We start from the raw sequence: 27,385 nt of genomic DNA on the forward strand, positions 1-27,385 counted from the left end.
TAGTTATGTATGGGGTTGTTGTCCTTATTTTCTGTTCGGTCACAGGTTGGACTTTGTTTTTTCTCAAATACGACGACTTGTCTATTAACACTGATGCTCTCTTGTATGGAGTATTATTTAGCCACTGTCTGTACGTCTACTCGATCTATCTGAAGAATAGATTCATTCTTTCAAATCTGATTGAAACCATGCAAGATCGCTTCTCGCCTCTATCAAACCAACTCAACCTTCAGCAGTACAACTATGTTTGGGACAACGCCGATCGCATTTCTTTTATAGTTACAAGATTTGCTAATTATTTTGTCGCTGCTATTTACATCCCTTATATTTACAATGCTGGAATATTTTCTTCTCAAAGGAAGCTCCTTTATCCTTCTTGGATACCATATTCCGTGGAAACAGATCTTTATTACTACCTGACTGTATTGATGCAAGTATCTGCCCTAGTTTACAACCATCTTGTGCATCTACCAGGGCTCGGAGTGTGTCTAGGGGGAGCACATTTTATAGGTGCGTCCTTTGACGTGTTGGGACTTGCCTTCTCCGACATTTGTGATTTTAAAGAAACTCCAGATTGTGTTGTCGACAGCAGAAATCAAGACTCAATATTTTTTCTGAAACAGACAGTAGCGGAGAGAAAGCTAAAGTGGATTGTAGAAACTCATGTAGAGATTACAAGGTAAGAAAAGTTAAATAATCATACAGTTTAATGTATTACTAGTGGTCGTCCAGTGGTCAAAAACTCGACCAAAAATATGTAATGTACAGGCTTCTCTATTTTCACCCCCACGCTGTAAATCATAAAAAATGTGATTGGAATTTCTTCCATTTGTTTTGATTTTCTGTTTAGATTTCGTTGTTATTTTGTCACCAGCATGGCAACCCTTAAGGCCCATGAATTTTTTTAAATTTCAAATATATTTGTTGTACCTACTTTTGAGCCTATTTTAATTTACCAAGGGATTCTGCACACCTACAGCAAATTATCTTTCTAACAGTGTGCGTAGATTTTCCTGGCGATGCACATGAGCTGAGAAAAAATGTTTTAAAGAAACACGCTTGCCTATTAAATGTATAGATTGCCATGTTGAAAGCAGTAAAAATATGATATTTGTTGATACATTTTTAAGACAAATCAATTTTAAGAGATAAAAATACAAAGGACGGGATTTATAGGTATATTTTTAAAGATGATGCATAGGTGAAGAATATGTGATGGATTGCCCAAAACCTTAAAACATTATATTTCAAAAGGGTTTTAAATTCAAATAAACAACTTCTTGGTGGGTTTTAAATCCTTAAATTAATAGAAAACAACTGCCAAATACAGGAAAGTAGTCTCAATCAAATGTATTTGATTGTAGTATTGTAGTATCACACTTTATTTTAAGTAATTAATTGTTAAATATAATTTTACAGATTTGTCAAGTTCTACAAAACTGTATTTGAGACAACTCTGATTGAAGTGGTCCTTACCTATATATTTGTCATCTGTTTTGCTGCATTTCAAGCTGTTCTGGTAATGTATTAACTAGCTGTTACCCCCATACAATATGCATTTTGGTCGCCCATCGATGAGCAATTAGATTGCCGACAATCATATCGAAGGTCAAAAAGTATTTTTTCCTCCAGCATTCAGTCAGAAGATAAATAATGTTGCAATCAAATCAGAATTCGTTGATCAGTTTCAGAAGAATGGAAAGAAGATAGTATAATTATTTTTGAACTTCTTTAACACACATATATGTTGAAAAGCATTACAATAGACAACTGGGTAAAAAATCAAATGACAAATAACTAGGCTATTTTTACCTTTGTCTGTAGTCCAAAATTTCATCATCAACTGTGGCGTTGCCTGGTCTTGTTGCAAGCACAACATTTTCAAAGCTAGCAACATGTCAAAATAAATATATGAATATACATAAACATAAAACAAGGACACGGACATAACATAGAACAAACAACGATAGCGCTACCAAGCAATGATGGTATAATATATGTTTAGTTGCCATTAGCTGTATGGGCTTTTAATTAACAGCTGTGTCGAAGGGATTATGTCGGCCTTAGTCACTAACAAGACTACAAGAGCGCGCCACTCACCCTACACTCATCTCCATTCATACTTGGCTTAAAATACCTACTTTGTATGGTCGCCATTTCATTAAAAAGTAAAGTAAAGCGTGAATTTACAGAACAATAACAACAATATAACATTTATAAGAACATGAAATATCATGACACCGTTTAACTGTCCTGAGGGGTGCAAACAATTGCTGTAGGGAGTCTACTGTCTACTCTATGAGATGTTCCTCATCTGTTCACTATCTTGTGTTCACATTAGGCTGCAGAGAGACAAGACTACCAGAAGATGGGACAAAACATCTTCTTGATAGCAGTCATCGTCTTTCATCTCTTCACTTTCTGTTACCCGGGTCAGCACATCTACAACAAGGTGTAGTGCTGAAACAGTTGTTTTATTTTATAACTTGACTTATGTAAACAATCAATCCATGGTGGAGCAGGGTTGCCATCCTTCCCGATTCTGTCGGGATGGTGTCAACTTCAAACCCTTTTGCCCATGTTGATCCTGGTGGGAGAGGGGGTCCATTCCAATTTTTCCCTAACCAAAGGTGGCAACCCTGTGTTAGAGCTTATTGCAAAAGTGCCAGATACGGAACTTACAAGTTACAACTAGTTTTTTTTTTAATGCTCTGAAATCCAAACATGATATTTATTATTACAAATTACCCCTTGTAAATTAAGAAAATCTCATTTTTTGGGTTGAAAATTGTTTATAATTAATTTTTTTTTCTGAAAAAACTGACTGTTACTGAGAAATGAATATAAACCTTGATTGTCTCCTGAATATTTTACAGATTGAAACAAAACCATAATGCTAAACCTAATGAGTCGGTGGCTCAGTTGGTATGATGGTTCATTTGGTATGGTGGCTCAGTTGGTATGATGGTTTTGGTTAACCCTGGGTTCACCAAACACTGTGCTGTTGAAAGTTGTTTTATTGTATAAATAATTTAATTGATCAAGTTAGTTGTTTGGTAAAATCTTACACTGTTATATTTTCTTAGGGTTTTAAGGCAGCCCAAAAGACATACATTGGACTGGATGGATTCTACATAATTAGTCACTGATGATGAGTTTGTGTTTGTTACATCAGAGTGAGCAGTTCCGGAACAACCTGTATTGTAGTCACTGGGAAGATCAGAGTGTTTCGTTCCAGAAGTCGATGATCATCATGATGACTGCGACCATTCGTCCAATCACCATCAGCTTCAGAGGCATTGTTACCTCATCGATGACGTCATTTCAACACGTAACTTATTTTTCTCTAATAGGTTTCAAATTGCATTTTCCTAATGGATGGTTTGTTGAATTAATGAGGTTTATGCCCTGGACTAACGCACCAATACATTCATAGTCCTGACATGTAGGTACTTAAAACCGCACTGGCCTCGGCATAAAAATTAAGGTTCTCTTACTGTTGGAAACACTTCAGTAAATTATAGCTTATTTTTTATTCAAAACTTTAATGATGTACTCATATGATGTAAAAATCAGCTGTTGTTGTCAAAATTACTTAATAATTTCCAAGTTTCATAAGAGTTCACTCCTTGAATGCTAGAAAAATACCAGTATGGATCATAAACATAAACAAATGACTTGGCCCGAATGTAAACAAAACCCCTATACTAGTAGCATTAACATATGGTTTTGTTTACTTTTGGGGCAAAAACTCATTTGTTTACGTTAATTATTCATACCGGGTCTTTTCTTCTACTCTTCTTGGTTCACACAGATTTTGAGCATCAATAACAACAATCCAATAGACAATATTTTGGTATCAAAAGACTATATCGATCTGCTAATAATTTTTAAAGTAATTTATTTTGTAATTTTTTTACTATATCCAAATAAATAGACAGTTATAATATTCACTAATTTCCTAAATACAAGGCCATAGAATGTTATAGCTAGGATAAGTAGCTCTTTTAAAAATATTATAATGTAAACATGAATGCATATTCAGTCTACGTAGTAAATTTTGTTTCAGACTCTACGCACAGCTTTTTCTTACGTCAACATCCTAATGGTATTGAAGAATCACTGAACTTCAAATCTATTGTAGATTATAATGTACACTGTGTAGCCAATCTAACATTCTGTGTGCTGAACAGCTGTTTATTGTTCATCTAACTTTTGTTATGCTTTCATGCACAATAATTTGGCTTAGTAAATTATTATTGTCTATTTCAATCCAGCTCTTAAACATGGTTTAATTTAGCCCTCTAATCATCTGCAATAGTGAAACGAAAGTATTATTTATGGTATTTTATAAAATAACATGAATGCATTATGGCCAAAAGAAGAGTGAAATTGGAGAAGATAAATCCACTTTGTCTTTTTTGGCAAATTTAGACACAAATTTAGAAGAAACCCACTCATAACCACATAATAACTCCAAATTTAAATTGTTCCAAAAGTTTTCAGTCATTAATCCCTTGACATCTATAAGTCTGAAATATTTTGACAAGGGTGATAATTTCGGCGGACACTCAAATATTCATTGGTGCTTTCCATATTGATTTCCTTGTTGCAATTTCTCAAAATCAACTAAGCAAATATATAACAAACTGCCTCCTGTCCAAGCTAAGAATGGATATGTCTTTGGATCATGATCAGATTCTCCTTCACTAAGTTCAACCTGGAAGAGATGTTTTGGTGGAATCTTATTCAACATGGTAACCTCAAAAGGGTGGTTCCAAGGTAAAAGTTGGTGCTAGCCCTTTGTGGAGGTCACAGGGTGCAGAATGGTGTCGACTAATCCCTGCAAAAGCTTGAATGACAATGTTTCAGGCTGAGTCCACTTTTGTGGTCTTATAATATTGTATGGTCACCATTTCAATGAAAAGCATGAAAGTATCGCTTGCAGTATCGTGCTAGATGGTTTACATAACCTGTGATGAGGTAACATCTGAAAAAAAAACTGCTTAAACCATTAATATTATTTACAAGTCATATAAATAATGGATGGATCAATATATTGAAGTAACCAAAGTATGTTGTTTCCAAAATAAAACTTCAGATTTTATTTGTTCTTGTAGGTGGACAAGATACTAGCACTCTTAATTAATTTATTAATGATATGATATCAGTAGATTTATTGCGCTAACAGTAACTACTCATAATAGTTAGAAGTAAGGTACATGCCACAAAGATAAATAAATTGTAGATATTTAAAAAATTTTTAAAAATAATAAAATGTCTAAGATACTATCGGAAATCCAGCTAACTTGATGTGCTTCGTCTGGAGGTAGTTGGGTCAGGACTAGAATTTAACGGTACAGCCTGACCTAACAATACCATTGAAGTAATTTTAACGACCCATGCTGAGGGAATGGTGGCAGGGCGTTTTTGTGGATCAGACTTCTTATCCTTATCTTACCAAACTCAAAACCATGGTTACCTACTATAAAACTTAACTAGGGGTGTGCTATTAGATAGCAGTCTTTGTGTCTTAGATTAAGTTGAGACTACCTGATTAAAATAGGACAATGGCCGGGCCAGCCCTACGAATAAATGTTTTCAGTTACACCTTACTGAATACACCAATCAAAAGTGGAAATAATTTAAAAACCGAAATTCTTAAATTTATATTATCACTACAATCAAAAAATTGGTTTCCTACTGTTTTTGTATCATGTATGTATACTTTTACAATACCCACACTAATTCGGGCAATGGTTTTATTTCTCAGCTAACAAATCAACCAGTTGCCTTGAATCAAATGGACAGTAATAATTGATTTTCTGATTATTATTAACTATATACATTACTACTTTTAAATTGTGTATTCAATGTGGCAGTACTTAAGGTAAGGGCTGGCTCAGCCATTTTTCTGTTCTGCTCGCCTCAACTAAACTGAAGAAGGGTTATATGGAGATTCTGAAACAGGGATTCAAGTATCAGACATATGAGCGTTACAGACAGTACTGAAGACAAACCAGGGTGATATTTGGTATTTGCCTGGGTAGGGTGGGTCACTTCCCTCTATCCAGTTTTAGCGGTGGTGGAGGGCAGTTACCCTCACTAAAGTTAGTCTAAACAGTTGCTAAAAGTTCATAGAGGGATTTCAGGAGAAATTAAAAATAACAAAGGTCCAATTAAAGATCCAATACTGTAAGACCCTAGAATACTCACAGGAGTACCACCTAAAGGAGAATAGTAGCCCCCAGGTGGGGATTTCGAAAATTTTCAAAATCCAAAACTCAACTGAACTGTTCTTCTATAAAGAGATCTAGAGGAGGGAGGTGGTATCGGATGATTGGGAAAGCTTGAAAGAATTGTTAATGAAGACTTCAATAAAGGGGGACACTTATGCACTTAACCAATAATCTAATTGCATACCATGTCTATTTCCAATTATTGGAAACAATAACCATAATATTGGTCAATCACTTAGAATTGGGTAATAACATTTTTTTTACAACATTGATTGTACTGACAGCAAAGTAAGGTTTAACTATCTTGTTTCTGGAATTGTGTTTTACTAAGTTTACAGCAGGTATACTTATTGGAATTTAAGAAAGTTTGTTAACATGCATTTACTGCCCAGGGTTAGGTCAATTTGTATGAAATCTTTAGTTTATTCAGGTTAAATTGTGATAACACAATTTAGTTGTTTATCATCCATAACATTTTAGATATTTAGTACCTACGCAAATAATAGTTTTATAATTAAAATTGGCTGACAAAATTTCAAATTATCTACAGTATTTAGTTGCTGGCAATTTATGTTATAAAGCAAAACGTGTTTGACTTAAGTTCTGATTATTTGTGTAAAAACTATGTCAATCCATCATAACTATTGAAAAACCTGCTAAACTTCCTGTCTTAAATTTTGACTTCAGGATTTTAATTACATTTTCAAATACTTCCTAAAACTGTAAACTTATGTCAATTAAGTACTTTTAACAGGTTAAACGTGACGGACATAAAGATAATGTTAACTGTATAATTTCAATTTTACCTTTGTGAAGTACAAGCTCTAACTGATACTTATTAATGAATTCACTACTTTGTACCGGTATAAGGTAGTATGAATTTTTGTTATACTAGTTTAAAACCATAGAATTATTAATTTATTGAATTTGTCCTCAATAGATTTTTTTGTTTTTGGTGTTTTTTATTTCCCTCCAATTAATTTCCAAAACAGAGTCAATCCTCTAAAAATTTAAAACTAAAAAACAATAACAAACAAAAACAACAAGGAAAGTAAACAAAATTTAAATTAAAATTCACATAAGATTGGTTTCTTTGAGGTCACCTCTGACCTGGGGCAAAGTCCTAAATCAAACTATAATTAAGTTACCATTTGTTATCTTGTATATTGGTCACCTTGGTATAAAGCAACCTGATAGGCTGCATGTGAAAATGTCGTAAACAAACACACATCTGAGTTTATAGTATTTGTTACAATTGTATGGATATGCAGAACAACTTTTTCTCAATTTTTATAATTTTTTTACTGGGTAATGAGTTAGGGCATTGCCCCTTACACTTCAAGAAAACTAAAACCTCCTGCTTATTTTTCTTCCCCAAAGACTCATTTTCTCTACATAAGTATTTATTTATGAAATTAAATTTATTGTTCTACCTAACACACAAAATAATCAATTTTTCAGACACAGCTAGATGATGAAAGCAGTTGCACCAGCAAAAGGTTCAGAAGGTGGCAAAGATGAATTTCTGAAATACATCGAGTTGTACTTCAGTATGGCAGCTATAAAACCCAATTCTTTGTGGAAGGACATCGCTATCGTAGTATTTGGCTTTTTTGTCTTGATTTTCTGTTCGGTCACAGGCTGGATTTTGTTCTTTCTCAAGTACGATGACTTGTCAGTCAACACTGACGCTTTGTTGTACGGAGTGATAATAAGTCACTCACTCTACTTCTACTTGATCTATTTAAAGAACAGATCTATTATTTGTAACCTGATTGAAACCATGCAAGATCGCTTCTCACCTCTATCAAACCAACTCAACCTTCAGCAGTACAAGTACGTGTGGGACAAAGCCGATCGCATTTCTTTCACAGTTACAAAATTTGCTAATTATTTTGTTGGTTCCATCTACGTATTTTATGTTTATAACGCTGCAGTATTTTCTTCTCAGAGAAAGCTCCTTTATCCTATTTGGTTACCGTATTCCATGGACACAGATATTTCCTACTACCTGACCGTATTTTTGCAATTGTCTTACTTTGCTTACAACCACTTGATACATCTACCAGGGCTTGGTATGTGTATCGGAGGAGCCCATTTTATAGGTGCGTCCTTCGATGTGTTGGGGCTTGCATTTTCCGACACATGTGATTTTAAAGAATCTACGGATACAGTGGTTAGCAACACAAACCAAGACACAACTATTTTGAAACAATCAGCTGCCGAGAGGAAGCTGAAGTGGATAATAGAAACACATATTGAAGTGTTAAGGTTAGAGAATTGTTTACTCGTTTTCTTAAAAACAGACGTATTTGATTCCAACCCATTCTCTTATCATTCATAATGCCAACAATTTCAGTTTTTGATTATAAAGGTGAAATGATAACATTTGGTAAAACCCAAAACTCTGTGTTTTATAATTGACTTTTTTCTTTCAAATTTCTGAAGAAACAAGTTGCTGGTCTTTCCAAAATCACCATAATCTAAGTACAAACATGTTGATAAGTATACATATACATCATATACATCATTATATACATCATCTATACTTATTTAATACGCAAGCAGGATTTTTGTGACAATTACTCCTCCGGAACTACTGAACCGATTGACATGTTTTTGGTGTCATTGGAAAGAGCGTAACGTGAAGTTGTGCAGGAAACTTTCTTTTTAGGGAAATAATTAGAGAGTGAGGCCCTGGGGCCCTTTAAAGTTTCGTATTTCTCCATAAGATTAACATGGGAAACAAATGTTGTTTTGAAACTCCAGCTGTTGTCAGAAATTAAATATTTATAATTGGTCTCCATGGAGCATGACAAAATTCACAATGTCTACATTTGCTTTGACATTTAAATGTAAACAACCAGAACTGTCAAATGTCTATTTCAAAATTTCAGACAGCTGACCCAAAAAAATTAAACAACTATGTGGTAGGTTTATTTAATCTTAAACTAGGCCTATATGATAGATTATTTAATAAATCTATTTCAATGATTATGAACCAGATTTTTCCCGTTGCGAAGCAAACATTAAAAGTGAGAAGAAAAACATATGTTAATTGTAAACAGTCAATGTGTAAATGATCTATGTTGTACGAGTATTAAAAATGTGTATAGTTTTGGATGTTGGTTTGTGTTTAATAATATAAGTTATTAGTTATTGATTTTTATTTTATTTTAAGGATTTGGCACATGAGTAAGCCTATGATAAATAACACCATTTCAGAGTTCTCCAAGTTTTTGCCTAACTCTGTCCTGTAGAGTTTAAAGTAGCCTACACCTTATTGTCTATAAATTGGCTAAATAACTTAGGTACGGTACTTTATAAAAGCTGACAGCCTTTTTACGATGACTTAAATTGTAAGCTTACCTTTTCCCGTCCATGGGCAGTTTGGTTGTTAAAAATTAACCCTTTAAACTGGAATAGGACTGTTATGTAAATTGTGAGTATTTCCATTAGTTAATAATCTTTTAGTTGACTCTTTTAAAATCATCAAAAATTATGACTGTTATTAGTTTTTAAACAAGTTATTTGTTTATAAATAACTCCTGTACTTCTTTTCAATTGCTCGATTTCGAGCAACATGTACACTAGTATAACTTATCATACATATTTTATTGACATTACACATTTAGTGTGCAACTCCTCTTTTAACTTAGTAGGAATTTTAAATTTACAGATTCGTCAAGGACTACAAAACTGTCTTTGAGACAACTCTGATAGAAGTGGTACTCTCCTATGTGGCTGTCATCTGTTTTGCTTCGTTTCAAGCTGTTCTGGTAAAATATTACTTGCTACAGTAGTTATTGGCATAGTAGGGTAGGTACCGCAACAAAATACTTACATACAATTTTTATTTACTTTTGTAATTGCAACTGGCCCATGCTGCTCTGCAGCGTTAAAATAAATACCATACCTGAGAAATAATAAAAATAGAATAGAAAATCCTTATAAAAAGAATTTTTATGTAGGTTGTTCACTTTGCGTTTGCTTGAAACTTGTCCGATTTGAATAACTAATAGCTTAAATGAAAGCCAGTATTTCTCTGAACATTCTTAGACCAAAATATATAGGATTATATGACTGGTGAAATACATCTTAAATTGAAGAAAAAATTTGAAAATAAATAAAATTTATGCTTTTTGTCGAGTGGTGCAATAGTTAAATATATGTCAATGCTTGATGTGAAATCTGTGCCTGCATACCTTCACTATGAGACCTCAATCATTAAAATCAATCTTGTAGAAGAGCCAAACAAACTCGGAAAAGAAAAATGAAATTTAACTTCCCATATGAAATACATGGGGAGCAAATTTTGTTTATGCATAAGCCGAGTGGGACTGTAGATAAATATAGGCCGTTCTTGATGTGCGTGCATACCTTCAATATGAGACCCCAATCATGAGAATCGATCGTGTAGAAGATCCAAACAAACTCGGAAAGGATAAACCAATTTTTAAAAAAATATATAAGATAATCATTGAACAAAAATTCTCTCAGCAAGGTTTATGGAAAAATAAGGAAAAGTGTTCTACAGACATGCTACAGTCAATATTTGTATTCTAAACTGACATTCTCAAACTATCATAACATAAAACAACAGCTGTATTTTGTACTACAATGACAGAAAGCTAATATGTATTAGCCGTCGTTTACGATATTTAGGTGTTTTAGGGGGAAGAAATCTATCCCCTCCACTTGACCCTTTACCTTAAAATAATAGCTCATCAACAGCTGATTAAGCAACATACATTAAATCACAGACAAAAAGAAATTTAAACCGACAGCTGTGCTGGGGTTAGCATAAAGGTTCTCGCGTCCACCTGTGGGAGCGCTGTGCAGTTACAGCGTACACGCTACGTAGCTACACAGCACTCCCAGTGATGGACGTCAGAACCTACGCTAATCGCAGCACGGCTGATGGTATATATATTTAATTATTTTTGTCTACGATTAAATACAAAAATAGCGGTGGGGAATCTTCAACTCAAACTGCCTAATTGTGAACAAAATATAGAAATAGAAATACAATATTTGGTTTTTAAATGTATTCATTAATCTTTTTATCAACACTGTATCGGATCAAAATCTGGTTCTGAGGTGTGTGAACCAAAATTAGACAAATTCTACTGAATGAAGTGACTTATACTTTCTTTGTGTGTTGACAAGGCTTTAGAGAGACAAGACTACCAGAAGATGGCTCAAAACATCTTCATGGTGGCAGTGATTGTCTTTCACCTCTTCACCTTCTGTTACCCTGGTCAGCACGTCTACAACAAGGTAGTCACGTAATACAGTAGATAATTTATTTATAAATTCAACTAATAATAAGTTCATTGAGAAGCTCATTACATCCCCTTACAATGTTTAGTAAATAGTATTACAAACTGTGTGACACTATTCCCTTTGTTTGATGAAAGTAATTTACCCTTGTGAGTAAAGTAATTGTTTGTGTTTGTTTTATCAGAGTGAGCAGTTCAGGAACAGCCTGTACTGTAGTCACTGGGAAGATCAGAGTGTTTCGTTCCAGAAGTCGATGATCATCATGATGACTGCGACCATTCGTCCAATCACCATCAGCTTCAGAGGCATTGTTACCTCATCGATGATGTCATTCCAACACGTAAATATTTTTGTCAACTAAGCTTCAAGGCATTTTTCTAACAGTCTAGAAAGAATATTCTGATTAAGGTTAACCTTGAAAATTGTATTCTTTGTACTCAAAAATATTTGTTGGAGAATCAATGAGTAAAATAGGATGTTTAGTTTAGTATTCTTTTGCGAAATAGAAAAGAAAACAAATGGTAACATTTCACATACATTGAAAGTTATAAAAAGCTATAAATGAATAAATTCAAGCATTAAGATGAAATCCTCAGAAGCAGACTGTGTGTGACTAGGATGTAACGTACTTGACAAAACAAGAAAACATTTTTTTAGAGCACTTGGTTTCCTAACTTTGTCACAGTGATTGGCAATTGTGTCTCATGAATGGTCAAAGCATCTTGGTTCCTATTTGTTTGGTGTAAAAGCTATTAGGAGTTTACCTATCTGCGTCTAAGTTGGTGAGATGAACGCATCTAAAATAATCACCTCTATTGCAGTACACTTGCAAACTAAGTAAAACTCCATTTGTATAATTAGACAGATCCATAACAAAGGGAAATTTACTTTTAACTAAATCTACACCCAACAAAATTAACAGTACTTAAAGGGACCCGATTTAAGAGCAGAAATAAGATAATGTAATATGCGTCAACTCGTCTGGTGTCCATTAAGAAGTTAGAGTACAAAAGTGGCATGATCGCTTGAATAAGTAAGTGTGAGAAGTCCCAAGGTGACTATTTTCAAAGAGATGTTAAAACAAATTTGAAATTTATCAGTAAATTATGTTTTTCCTATCTTCAAGAAGAACTGTTAATATTGGAATTATACTAATTTTAAATAATAACTTCGCCAATATTTCTGAATTTTTAATTTTTATTTTTATTTAAAATTAGTATGTTTTTCCTGATCGAGGTCGGATACTCTTTGAACAGACCTCGTATAACCACATCTCATACAGTAGACTCCCTCTTATCCGGGCTCCTCTGGACTGAGGCCAGTCCGGATAACAGTTTTTTCGGTTAAACCGACGTCCCCAAAAACTTTTTAAAACGGCCCGTTTACTGTGGTATTCGACTTAAATTTAGGAGAGCATTGTATTTAGACACGTGATCTCTGGTCTCAAATCTTTCCCACGAGAACTGTCGTTTTAGTACCGCCCACTTCCTGCTGATCTAGTCCGGTTAAACCAATGTGCTGATAAAAATTATCCGGTTAAAGAGATTTCCGCTGAGTGTAGTCCGGTTAAACCGATGTCCGGATATTAGGGAGTCTACTGTAAAGACATATGGTCAACTAATCTTGATTTGAATCCATTATTCATTTTCTATGAGAATAACATGTTTGTATAAAATAACAAAAGCAGCTCAACACCCTGAAGAAGGTTCTAAGTGGTGATTGTTTTTTTTTTCAGGCTCTGCGAACAGCTTTTTCATACGTCAACATCTTAATGGTATTGAAGGATCTTAATTAAACTGTGATTTACCAAAGCTACTGTAGAGTAAAATGTGTACTAGAAGATTGAAACCATTATTAGTGTGGTTTACATATTTAAACATAAAAGTTGAATTTATTCCAATTTTAAGCAATGGCGGAAATTCCCGTCATCAGCACTCATGTTAATGTTTTGTTTGTATGCTTTAAATTTACATCAGCTTTTTAAATTGTGTATTTAAATTAAATTTACACAATGATTTGGTTTTCAATAAACATTATTTTTATCCCAATTCTTAAGCCGGATTTACACGGGTAGCGTTGTGGCATAGATAAAACATATGTTTTATCTGTGGTTGTGGGTAGAGTAGAGTTTCTAGTAGAGTAACTCTACCCGTGTAAACACTCACTAGCGCCTAGTACATAGTATAGTAGAAAGTAGGTGGTAGAGTAGAGTTAATAGCAACATGTGGCATAGTAGCTCTACTATAAACTCTGCCTACCAACAACCTCTACCCGTGTAAAACCGACTTGAATGGTTTTATTTACCCTATTCTAGTAGTGAAGTACAATTCAAAATTATTTTTAATATCAGACAAAATAATATTATTGCAGAATGTTCAACTAAGTTCAATGTCGGAGCAAGTAAATCCAATTCAAATCAAATCCTCCCAGATTCGTCTTTATGGGATCTAATAGCAGTGTTTAAATATTCTATCACAATGAGCTGTTTTTCTGACAACTTTACCAATTGAAATTACCATTTACTCTTTTATTCTTGTCCATTACCCTTAATAATAAACTATTCTAGTCAATGATCTTCAAATCATTAAACACTACAGTATAGACTTCTTTCATGATAAAAGTTTATTTTTGTGCATTGTGTGAATCATCAAGTTCTTTATAAGGTAATTTGTAATAATTGTGCAAATAACTAATTTGATGTTTGTAATTTTTTTAATGTAATCACCTATTACAATTAATTGTTAGAATTGTCTGACAACTCTAAACTCTGTTTGCTTCTTCTTAAATAAACTAATCCTACTGCAATGATTATAAGCTTATAATTACTCGTCTTTCCAATGATTCCTTTTAAGACAGAACCAAATCAGTGTTTTGTTTCCTTCGTCACAGTTTCCTTTTATCAGCCAAAACTTTCTCCTTAGGGACTCATTGACATCTAGAAACTTCTTCAGGACTGCAATCAAAAACATAAAACACTGTTTCACATAATATATAGCTAATAATTTTTACATTTGAGTACCGTTACTTGATTGACAAAGTGAGCTGGTTGCTCAATAAAGAATGTCCACTGTTAGTGGTATTTTAACGATGGCACATAAAAATTGTGTTACCTGTTTAAAGATTGCTTACAAAATACTAAGACACAAGAAAACATAGCAATTACAAACCTTCTATTTCATACTAAGTATATTTTTCAACAAAAAGTTTTACTATTCTTTTACAAATGAATGTAAAAGCAAGTACATGCACTTTGCAAGAAAACATGATAATAGATTTGAACTCACAGAAATTGAGGGAGATGCATTTGACAATGCCAACACTTTTAAATATCTAGGGGAAGAATATCAAATCAAAGTACTGATTATAGAGATACAAAGTTGAATAGTTTCAGCAAACAATATTTTCACACATGTAATAAATTGCTTTAATCTAAATCCTTTTCCAACTAAACAAAACCCAAGTTATGCCAAAGAATAATGCCCAGTTTTCCTATATGAATCAGAAACTTTAGTAAGCTCAATATGGATTGTACACTTACGGGATTTGAACCCGTATGGCGCACATGTAGAAAAACCTCAACACTACACTGGTAAGTGTAACACCTTAGTCAACTAAGCTACCACGCCTTTTGTCTTCTGATATTATTACCAAAGATTAAGGCACGTGTAAAACATGCCCTCTAAAATAAGGAAGAAACGTTTTAATGTCAACCTTCTACAGTGTCAACCCTCATACACCTTCTGAGTGTACTGGACATAAAAAACACATTAAAATATATGCGTCAAATTTGAGTATGAGAAGTTTACTTGCAGTATCCAAAGTTAATGAATTTAATACACTTTGAATTACCTTTCCACATAGATTTAGAGATGGGTTGACTGAACCCGAGGTCCATGTTTGGATAGTTGCTGACAAAGTCTTCTAGCATGGACAAGCCGAACCCTCTTCGTCTATGTGAAGGTGAAATGAATGCAGTGTCTAATGTTGGCATTCCTAATTCCTCAAAGATAGAGCTCGTCTCGTTTCTCGGCCCTGCAGAAATAAAATATTAATACACAATATTATACGTAACAACTGGCTGGAAAGCCGATTGCTAATAGTGCTTGTCTAAGAATGAAAAGATTTTTGGATTGATCCTTTTTGATGGTTCGAAACTGTACCCAGCTGTCCCCGATCATTGGGCATTAAATAAATGATCTTAGCTAATGAAACAGCGGATGATAGTCAGTAAAAAGGCTACTCAGATCATCTCGCACCAATCTACACTCATCCTTCACTCTTATTTCGGTTAGAATGCGCTTCTAGGCGTCCCCATCGCAATTGTAATTGATTGAGATACTCTAGAATCATAGCCACCTCTAATACAAGGCCGTGGTGAGAAAAAAGTGGCAATGCCGCAGTTCCCTATTCTGAAACAGCTGTTACACTTATTTATAATGGAGCGAACAATGTTTATGTTTACGATTTTGTTATTCCTGTTACTACCTTTTTTTGAGACAGTGTACCTAAATTTATTTTAAATATACTCTCTGAATACATAAAGTTGTTGGGTGTCATTTTATTTAGAAAGAAGTCAGTCCCTTTACTTGTACCACATTTTGTGAAAATTTGACTTTTTTCATTACCTGTGATGAAAATAAATACACAAAATACCGATAACAGTGTTTAAAATGTTTGTCTTTTGCTACCAATAGTTCTTGTAGCTGCGATAGGTATGGTGGTGCATGAAGATAATATCATTGTGATAAAAGAGTAACCACATTTTAGCTTCAGGCATTTCAGTCCATTATACATTTAGCCTTCACTCATAATTAGGTTGAAATACGCCCACAGGTAATGTACAACAATTACATAACAGTGTGTTTTCGCATTCAGCATGAATACTACAAAAACTTCTTCAGTGTGATTTTTATGAAAAAATATAATCTTTGGAAAACCCACTGGTAGATCATGTTGTTTACCGTTAGATTTAACAGTGTAGAAGCCAAGAGCTTTGCGGTCGCACCACAGCAGCTTCACGATGTCTCCAGGGTCTGGTAGGGCGTAAGGGACTTCTCCTCTGGTGGTGTCAGGCCGATAAATCAGCTGGGACAAGACATAGTGGACAGCTGGGTGTTTAGTGCAAGCTATCTGAAATAACACATTACAATTGAGTTTAAAATCGAAAGAGAGACATACACTTTTTAATTATAAAAGATTCAGGATTATTACAAATTATGTTCATGATATCAAGCTACAAAAATCTAGTTTTATTTGTTATACATAAACAAAATGGTTACAAATCATGAAAACTCAAAAAGTTTTGTCACAGGTACACAGAACTAACCTATAAATGTGTGATATAGGAACCACTTGCGATACAACAGATGTCAGTACTAGTCAAGCTCCTGCTTTACTTTGTTAAAAGTGTCTTGATCCGTTGTTTTTATAGCATTGGCAATCCGTTGCTGAATCTCAGGTATGCTATCTTTTTTTTGTCCTAGGACGCTAGGCACGAGCCCAGAATTGTTTTTCACATTTTTTGAGGCTAGACCTAGGGGTTGCGGCATTATGACATAGATAAAATCCATTGGTGATTTGGCGGGATTTGAACCCAGGACCTCTGGAACCGAAGTCCCGCGCTCTAACCCCTAGACCAGCTTGCTCCCCCAGGTATGCTATCTGGTATTGGTGGTGTGTACACCTTATCTTCGATGTATCACAAGCAAAAATTACAGAAAGATGTCCAGAGATCTTAGATGCCAATTCAGGAGTGTGTCATCATTATCATTATCATGTTAAGTTCAACCCAAACATCCAAGTGGTAATGTTGAGGTGCCATTCAATTGCATAATGAAATTTGCAGAATCTTGTTCTAACTGCGGAAGAAGCCAATTTGTCACCATGTCCAAGACATATTCCATTTATCGTTTTTTCAATTTAAGAAAAAAGGTTCATACACGCAGATGTTAGCGACACCACAAAACACAGTAACCTTCAAACACACACATGTTCTATGTGAGTGTATGGGTTCTTTGAGCCCCATATATATTCATAATCTGACATTACGTCTGTTCACATTACTAGGAGGATCTTCATTAAACATGGTTCTAATGTGTCGTTGCAAACTAATAACAGATTGATTCATGTGAAAATCCAACATACAAAAAGTTTTCTTGTTTTCAAATTCAGCCATTACACAACACTTAAGCTTCGTTCACACGGTGCGAGTTTACAATAAGCTACTCGCCAGCATGTAAGAAGCCAGCGAGTTGGCAAGTGTGCTTATATTTGTTCACACAGAGATTGTCCACTAGCCAACTCGCAGACGTGTAGATCGAAAGACGCCGGCGAGTGTGCTTGTAGTCATTCACACGATCCTTTTTCCACTTGCTCAGTAGCTAGCTTGAACCAAATCCTTCAACATCTTTGAATAACGTGCGCACAAGCACAAGCAACTGTGTTCACACTGGGCTACTTTACACGCCTACTCGCTCAAAAGCTGGCGAGTTGGTGTGTAAAGTAGCGGCAGCGTCCAACTTTTTCGAGAGCTTTTTTACAAGCAGCTTTTGAGCGAGTACGTCATTCAAACTGAGCTATTTTACTAGCTGCGTGTAAAAAAGCCGGCGTGTAGCTTGTAAACTCGCCCCGTGTGAACGGGGCTTTACAACAATTGACTTGACAAACAGCTGATATGCACCCAAACCAATATAAATGAAACTTGATGATTTTTTTCTTTCCAGTGGTACCAACTAAAATAGTCTTGAATCAAATTAACCCAGTAATACTTATAATCAAAATCAGGAATATAATTTGTAAAAACCCTGTAGAAATTTTTAGGAGTATTTGTTCTCAGATTTAATTATTGTTTGTTTGACAATATTTAAATCGACAAATAAAATTTTTCTTGTTCAATATTATTCTTAACACAATAATAATGAGGTGAGCTTTTGATGTAATTGTCTATGCAGATTCGGAGATTCCCTTACCTTTTTCCAGTGATCTCCCAATGGAATGTGGACATCTGTTAAAAACTCTTCAGTTTCCTGAACTGCATCTTCATTTAGAATTCCTAAAGCTGAAAACAATCAAGAGTTTCAGCTATTAGCTTTTTTATTCTAATTTATATATTAGAGTAATGTAAAAACACTTTTGACTGTTATGTTTAAATATTTATTTATGTAAACACCTTACAAACACTTTTTTTAGTTTTGGCACAATATTGGGTTTTCAAAATAAATTTAGGTAAAAACTAATTAATTACTTACATTTTAAATTGATAAGGGACGTTACATTATCTCAATCCAATAATATTAAAACATTTATTGAAATTTCTCAATTTTCATTTTCTCAACTTTAACTCGAAACTATTTTTAATAATGTAGTTATGTTATGTTGTTTACCTTAACATGTAAACATGTACCTCATGTTTGAGCTTAATATTATTATTTCTTCAAGAACCTGGCAATCAAAATGTAAACAACATAATTAATTATTCGTTCTTGAATCTGGGAATACCACATAAACAGTAGTTATGCTATAAACATTGAAAATTTATATTTTCCACTTTTTTGAAAACCCTTTTCTAATATATTCTATAAAAATTAAATTTACTTGATATTTCAATATTATGTTATTTCGTGCATCATGGCTGTTAAACTAAGACAAATCTGTATACTTGAATCATAATGCATACCTCTATAATATTCAGAAACCAAGAACCACATACCTGCTCTCAGTAGCATTGCAAGATAGATTTCCAGTATTGCGCTTTATTAGAAAACATTTTCCTCTGCTTATTAAATCTTTAATTAAATCAGGTTGGCCAACATCATGGCTCAAGGTTAGTTCATGTTAATCAAACCTGACAGTATGCCAGCACAGAGTAAAAGAGTCAAATCAAATTTTAAACCTTACTCGTTTAATCAAACTAACATTAAGTTGTTATTTTTGCTTGAGAAATGTGGTAATTATTTTTATAAATACTTTATAGAAGATATTGCAGCTTGAACGAAAAAATCTATTTGAAAGAATAAAACTTTATAATTACAGAAAAATAGAAATACGCTGAGTTTGCAGGAGTGCTGCGACTAAGGGTTTTTAATTATTTGGAAAATTACATTTTTCTATGTAAACTAGTGTAACAAACCTCACTTAGTTGGCATGAGGAGCAAAACAGCGCTTGCAGCTCGGGTGCAATCTGCAATGGTGAGTGTGAAATTTGTACATCGGCATTGCAACACCTGGAAAATGTTAAAGATAATGCCAGTAACCGGATCAATAAAATTCTTATTTCAAAAATTAAAACAATCCGAAGAAGGTTTCTTTTGTTTCAACGCAAAAAAGATCTCTCCAATTCAAATTAAAACTGCTTCATCTGGTTTGTGGATTATAGATAAGCCCGGTAATACTGTCATAGTATATTTCACTTTTTTCTTTGACGAGCATGGAAAACACTATCGAGACCCAAAATGGGACTTTCGTGACGAGTATTGAACAATACTTTTGATCACGATGAAAAAAATCTACTTCATCGAACTTAAAAAAAAATTATTTGATATTTCGTAATCTATACATTTTTCTAATCTAAAGACAATACGGCTGTACAATTAATTTTAGTGTAAAATTCAGTTGATTGAACATCAACAAACTGCCAAAACAAACAAATAAATCACAATGGTTTGTTTACATGTTTAAAAAAATGTTTGTTGATGTCAGGGAAAGTATTGTTTGTGTAGCGAAAGTAATATTATGTCAGGAAAAGTCAGCTGATCAATATTTGTTTTTGGTGTATGGAAATTGACGATTTTCGAAGATCTCAACTGTATGGAAATGTGCTATTTTCGAATACAGAGTAATGAAAAGAGTAATTATTCATTATATGACTCATATGAGCAATAACATGATGACCAATCTGAGACCTGGAAAAAGTGTCATTCCATACAATGATATTTTTTTATAAAATTACTACACTACTGAGGCATATTAAGGCATAATAAAACATAATCTCTTTGATTCTCGTTCTTTGTTCTTTATGATGTATTATGTAAGAGCCAGAGGTTAAATTACGATAATGCAAACGTAATCATCTGATCACATAACAAAACACAGACAGACAATGATATGAGGACCATTGCAACAGCATACTCTCAACTAAAAAGCATTTAAATAAAATATCAGGAATAAAAAATGATTGTGAAATATGTTTTAGAGTAGACTTGACTAGTAAATTTGATTAGTTTTTGTCAAACAGATCCACTATTTAGAAACATTTTCTTTCAACAATAGAAACATAATCGGTATCAGCAATCTGCCAAATACTTTCTCGTATAGCTAGTCAACTCATCAACCCTTACAATAATAGTACCCGGTAATTGGTCAGCACTGGGAGTAACAGTATCTACTGTAGTCCAGTCAATGAATGATCCAAAAGTAGGTGTAGAGTGCGTGAGCAGGTAACTAAGCGATTCCTTCAGAAAATTGTTCAGGGGGCTTAGGGTGTTAACATACCAAAAGTCCTGACTCCTAGGTGGTGAGCCAGGGGGTGAAGGGGGGAAAAAGGGGGGGGAGAAAGGTACGCATTTTGTGTTTTTTTATTATATCTTGAAAACTATCAACTTTTTGTATACTATAGTAAATTATAAAATTGAAGAAGATTAAATTTTCTACAAGAAAAGTATATAATGTGTTTATTTTGGTTCAACAGATTACGAGTTATAACTTATTTAATTGATATCTTATTAAAATACTCCTTCCATAAGAAATACATGTAAATTAGTATGCGAAATGGGGCGAATCCTATCCGCCCAAAGGAAATATAACTGATATTCTGGAAATCTTGACAAATTTTCCAGTAATTTGACACTTTAATCATGAAATTTTTTCAAAAATTAAAGCGAGGGTGAGCGTTTAAAAATGGGATGATTTAAGGTTTTTTTTTATATTTCCAATAAAAAACACCAAAACTCGACATTTTGTTACCTCGCCCTCGCCTTAATTTTGGATCAATTTTAATGATTAAAGTGTCAAATTACTGGAAATTTTGTCAGGATTTCCAGAATATCATTTATATTTCCTTTGGGCGGATAGGATTCACCCCATTTCGCATACTAATTTACATGTATTTCTTATGGAAGGAGATTTTAATAAGATATCAATTAAATAAGTTATAACTCGTAATCTGTTGAACCAAAATAAACACATTATATACTTTTCTTGTAGAAAATTTAATCTTCTTCAATTTTATAATTTACTATAGTACCGGTATACAAAAAGTTGATAGTTTTCAAGAAATAATCAAAAAACACAAAATGTGTACCTTTCTCCCCCCCCTTTTTCCCCCCTTCACCCCCTGGCTCACCACCTAGGAGTCAGGACTTTTGGTATGTTAACACCCTAAGCCACCTGAACAAGTTTCTGAAGGAATCGCTTAGTTACCAACTCACGCACTCTACACCTCATTCCTTGACTGGACTAATCTAACTATATTACCTATATAAAATCACAAAACTTGTAAAAACTTTTGAACCTTAAAATATTTAGCATTGGGGGTTGTATAGTTTCGTTTGGAGTTAAAAGGGCCATAAAATACTCAAAATTGTTCAAAAGGTTTTTGTAAAATTTCTATTTTACGTTATTTTATGGATTTTGTGGGAAAATTCACCAATACATTTCAAAATTTAAAAAAATACTTAAGGAATCACTTTTTTAGGTTCATGGGAGCCCAAAATGAATATTTCCCTCCGAAAGTCAAACAAAATTTTTTTTCTAAATAATTTCTTATAGGACTACTGCATATATTGGGAGAAAGTAAAAAAAATACAACTTTTGAGCAGCACATAAATTGTATAAAGCTACCATACTAGATCAAATCTGATAGGTGACAGTCAGTACTGCACAATATAGGACACAATTAATAGTGGTAGCTCTTTAATTCATCAAACAGTGTTTTTTTTATAAAAAATACTTAAACTTAAATATACTTACAAATAATTAACTATTTATTGTCATACTCATTCTTTTTTGTATCATATTAGCGATATTAGCTGATAGTTGTTGATGAATTCAAAATAAAAACCAAAGATTCACAGGTCAGGTATGGTAGGCCTGATCCAAAACCTGTACAGTACTAATATAATTAAACCTTAGAAATGTGTTGCCTTTAAATGTCGATCATCATTAGAAATCATTTCTACTAGCAATACAACATACGTTATTCATAGTTTTTATAAAAATTGATTCCTTTACCACTAACTACTGTACTATAGGTTGTCAAATAAATAATGATAACATGGCTGCACTTACAATGACAGGCTCATGATGTGAAGCTCCTCACTAAAGTGAGGTCTCCTAATCAATGTTATCAGTATCCATGTAGTTGTTGAAGGTTATCACCTCTACGTAATTATCTCAACATGTCAGTGGCTAAATTACTTCGTTTGTTTACATGCTTCACACTTCAGCTCAACAATAGTATATTTTGTTACTAGACTGTGGCTGTTACCAGTTACTCAGCTTCACCTCGTAATTGAATTCTATGTACCGGTAACAGCCATATCGGATCAGTCATGAACGGTACTTTTCATCATACCACCTTTTTATTGCATGATTTTTTAAGTTACAAAATTTGAGGTTATGTTATCAATATTTACATTTTCTGTTTACAAACATAACATCAGATTCTGCTATTGAATAAACAAAGATACATTTTTAATTCATCTTCATATCACTGGCTGAAGTGTCAGGTAGCAACTACAACTACTGTTCATTTGCTCTTTTAGCGAATTTCCCTATAGGGAAGTAGCTATTACCGTAGGTGGCACGGTAAAACCTAGACCCGGGACCGATTTACTTTTTCATTTTGATGTCCCCAGAGGCCAAAAACACTATTCGTTCAAATTTTTATATATGTATATATATATATATATATATAGACATATATATATATATATATATATATATACGTCCGTGAACGCGATAACTTGAGTAATTTTTGTCCGATTTTGATGAAATTTGGTTTAAAGGTGTAAAGTGGGATAAACTTGAATGAGTTCGCGAACCAGCACGATCGGACCATGGGAACGGGGCTTTACGGGGGGTTTTATGGGGTAAAAATTGGGTTTTCTCACTTTTGACCCTCAAAACACAAAATTTCCCAATTTCTCTTTAGACCTTTTTAAAGAGCTTAAAAAAACAAATAATTTAGTATATAAAAGTATTTTTGTTCGATTATTAGTAACGGAGAAAATTAAAAAAATTGTAAATTTAAAATTCCCATGTTATTCTTATGGAGAATATTGTCAAATGTTGTAGTTTGCTTGTTTATGAATATATTTTGATCAAACTTGGCAAATTTATTTATTTTGTACTAAGCTATCAATATTTTACTCAAAAACACACTTTATTAGTTTCCTTGTAGCAGCAAACCTAGGTACTCGTTAAACCTAATGTTATTAAAATATATTTAACTGAAAATCAATTCAGACAAATGGAAATTCGCTTAGTCCGCAGGTTTTGCTGCGGCGGGGGTATTTAATATAGATTAAATAATATATTTGAATATAAGAAGATTATTTGAATCAACCATATTTATATTGAAATGTTTGTAACACTCCGTAACATCACTGGTACTTTTTCAAGTTTTACCATTAAAGTTTACGACAACAGTTACACCACAGTCTAATAATAAACTAGTGGTCGTCCTGTGGTCGAAACTCGACCAAAAATAATTAATGTACAGACTTCTCTATTTTCTCCCCACACTGTAAATAAAACATGTGATTGGAATTTCTGACCTTTGTTTTGATTTTCTGTTTACATTTTGTTGTTATTTCGTCACCATCATGGCAACTCATATGGTCCATGTTAATTTTTTTGAAGTTTTCAAATTCATTTTTTGTGCTTATTTGTTAGCCTATTTTAATTTTTAAAGGCATTCTGCACATCTACAGGAAAATATCTTTCTAACAGTATGCGTAGATTTTCCCTGCGATGCACACGAGCTGAGAAAAAAGGTTTTAAAGAAACATGCTTGCCTATTAATATATAGATAGATTACACTACCCATCTGAAAATTGGGAGTGGTTAGTTTCTCTCACAGCTGAGAGTATTTGAAACAGTAGTTTAGGGCAATGGTATGATGAAAAACCATTTTCAGATTATTTGAAGTTTGAAGTACAGTAATATGTATGCAGTTGTATAATACAGTGGTAACAAGTCATCCTTGATAACAAAAGAGTCATTTTTAAATCCCCTAGAGTTTATTTAACCCCTTATCACATGCTATTGCAAACCTCGATAAGAAGTCAACCTTGATAACAAGTCTTATTTAATAATCCCCATGAGAGTATCTATCTATAAAAATTGATTGCCAACAAATACCTCAAAAATACACTAGGTACAACTTTTTTTACTAAAACACTTCATGTACGCGTCACCACATGTATTTTTCATGTATATAATATCCATATTTGAACATCGGGGAAATTTTATCACAAAGATGTACCTCAGGGTATTATCACGTGAGGAGGTTGGTAGCACTGGTTGTAAAGCTGTCTGCTGGCGGTGGCGGGTAAGTTTGACATTGTTAACGCGAGACGACGGCCACGATGAGTGTAGGATCCAGAGACAAGGAGACGTCGTTGACGATGGAGGGACAAGAGGAAACGGACACGGAAATGCAAGATCTTCTGTCTCACTCTGATAAACTCTCCAGCAGATTTAAGGTGAAAACCTAGTTCACTTATCACAGCAATTCAAAAGAAATCGCAAATTTGTACTTAGTTTGTACATTGATTGGACATTCTTAGGTAAAACTAGACACATAAAAATACGTTTGGTGCTCACGGCCTAGCAAAATGTTTTGCAGATCTCATTTTCGATACGCTAAACATCTGATACCTAGTTGTTTGAATAGTTAATTGCAATTTCATATAATTTTTTTGTTAATCAAGCTCAACCACTTGTAACCATTTTGATTCTTTATTTTGACATGAAATTGCTTTCAGGAACAGTACTTTATCTTTCTACAAATTCTACAAATTAGTACTTAAACATATTTTAGTAAATGTCAAAACAATGTTAGGATAAGCTAAGCTACCTTCTTTCTTATGTACAAAGTATTGACCGTTGACTTAACGTACGTTTTTTCCCGGCTATCAAAAGACAAGTACAGTGTAATTTGAAACACGCAGAATCTGAGGTTTCCCGTTCTGGATGGTACATAGTCATTTCATTTCATTTACAGTTACAAACTATCGTACATACGATCCTTAAATACGTTATTTAAGTCACAAGGTTAATAATCTCCCTTGATTTTGGATTTGCTCGCAAAAACCTGATCGGAAATAATAGTTATTCCCATTAATATTAGAACATAAAGCAGCATGTATAATAAACATAAACCAATGACGTTACTGGCCCGAATAAAATACTAATACCATTAATAATCATAGTAATATTAAAAAACTTTGATCCAAGCAGCAAAAAAAATTAGCTGTGGTACACAATCGGAACTGTCCAAGAAGAATTTTGTTTACAGTTACGCTTGTTTTTGATTTATAAATATTTGGCAATTTATTCTTTTTTTATTGTTTAGGTTCAGTGGTACAGTAGAACATTATTATAGCTATGGTAGATGTGTTATACTATAGCATACCGTAAATTAAAAGAACCAAATGTTCTCAAACCGTGTCCTCTCCCATTGCAAACGCAAAGCACGAGTATAACTGCAATAAGCATATTGGAAATACATCAGCTGTTATTTTTTGTTTGTTTTAGTTTGTTTACTTTTCCTTGAGTTAACCTTTAGCATTTTTGTTTCTACCATTGCCTTTATAGACAAAACATTTTGTGTATATTATAAGTGACACCAAGAACCATAGTTTGGACGGAATGTTCCAACTGGGAAAAACGCATCTGTAGAGTATTGTTCCTCGTGACATAGACTTTGGTAAAATTGATTTACATAAAGAACAAGCGATTCGTCCAGCAGTTTGCATTGAGCAAGGTGGTGAAGAATTACCATTTCTCTGTGTTCCTCCCCGTGGTAAGGCACGGGCAGAACAAATAGTTTAGGTAATGTTAAAGTATATTTAGGGGTCAATGACACCATTTGTGTTTATGTTTGTGATCTATAGGGCCTACTGCTTTCTTTTCTATTCGTGGTTTGAACGTAGAATCTTTACTCAACAAATGCAGGATCTTTCAACGACGAAGTCACTAACTTAATTCATTAGTATAGGACCTTTGACTATTAATACAACTAGACATTCCATCTCCATGTTAAAGTGGCCGCCAGGTTTTTTTATGAAATTTGTCTTAGTTGATGTGAGGCCACCCACAGATTGTACTGATTTAAATTACTGATTATTGCCGATTACACGATGGTTTTTACCAAGTCAAACTGATGGAATGACTTGTAAGACCAAAAACAATTTTTAATAACTGGGGCTAAACACACAAAGACTAACCACTAAAACATTCAAAAGCATTTTATATATTTTACACTCCCTCAAATCGTTCAATTGATAATCTAGATCGAATATTGTGGTGAAAAGTGAGTTTTAATCACTATTGAATTATACAATCGCAATTATTCATGACTCACCTTCGGCAACACCATTCGTCCGCCATTATTGTAGTTTGGCCAGACATTTGTTTAATCTTTTCGTGTTGGTGTATTCATGTGTATATGTTTATGGTGACTTCCCAGCCCCAACGATAAACGGGCGTATTTTTGGCTTCTAAAACGAAAAAGTTGAGTGATTCCGGGCCCAGCTCTTTTTATTTTTTTATCGATGATAGGACGATATAAGGTAAACAAGTCGTTTTCTACAGAAAATAAGCTATCAAATGAAAAAGTTGTTTTGTTAACAAGCATTATA

The 27,385-nt window shown here is 33.6% G+C and overlaps 2 protein-coding genes across 4 annotated transcripts in view; one reads left to right on the forward strand and one right to left on the reverse strand.

Moving 5' to 3' along the window:
- Positions 1–11,388: 11,388 nt before the first annotated feature.
- LOC129004094 (soluble lamin-associated protein of 75 kDa-like) lies at positions 11,389–22,821 on the reverse strand. The gene is made up of 7 exons (XM_054432487.1): positions 22,806–22,821; positions 19,656–19,744; positions 18,491–18,579; positions 16,484–16,652; positions 15,372–15,554; positions 14,349–14,475; positions 11,389–11,509 (listed from the first exon to the last, which is right to left on the reverse strand). The coding sequence occupies exons 1-7, from the start codon at positions 22,817–22,819 to the stop codon at positions 11,482–11,484; spliced, it is 699 nt and encodes a 232-aa protein (XP_054288462.1). The 5' UTR covers positions 22,820–22,821; the 3' UTR covers positions 11,389–11,481.
- Positions 22,822–25,099: 2,278 nt separating this feature from the next.
- The window catches only part of LOC129003220 (bumetanide-sensitive sodium-(potassium)-chloride cotransporter-like), a 49,858-nt gene continuing 47,572 nt past the window's right edge, over positions 25,100–27,385 (forward strand). For all 3 annotated transcript variants that reach the window (XM_054431507.1, XM_054431509.1, XM_054431508.1), the window contains exon 1: positions 25,100–25,225. In XM_054431507.1, the coding sequence (XP_054287482.1) occupies positions 25,109–25,225 (117 nt within the window). In that variant the 5' untranslated portion in view covers positions 25,100–25,108. The remainder of the gene's footprint in view (positions 25,226–27,385) is intronic.

The sequence above is a fragment of the Macrosteles quadrilineatus genome, unplaced genomic scaffold (genome assembly GCF_028750875.1).
Source record: "Macrosteles quadrilineatus isolate MER2022 unplaced genomic scaffold, UCM_ALF_1.0 Scaffold_9__3_contigs__length_116548681, whole genome shotgun sequence".
Taxonomy (NCBI): domain Eukaryota; kingdom Metazoa; phylum Arthropoda; class Insecta; order Hemiptera; family Cicadellidae; genus Macrosteles; species Macrosteles quadrilineatus.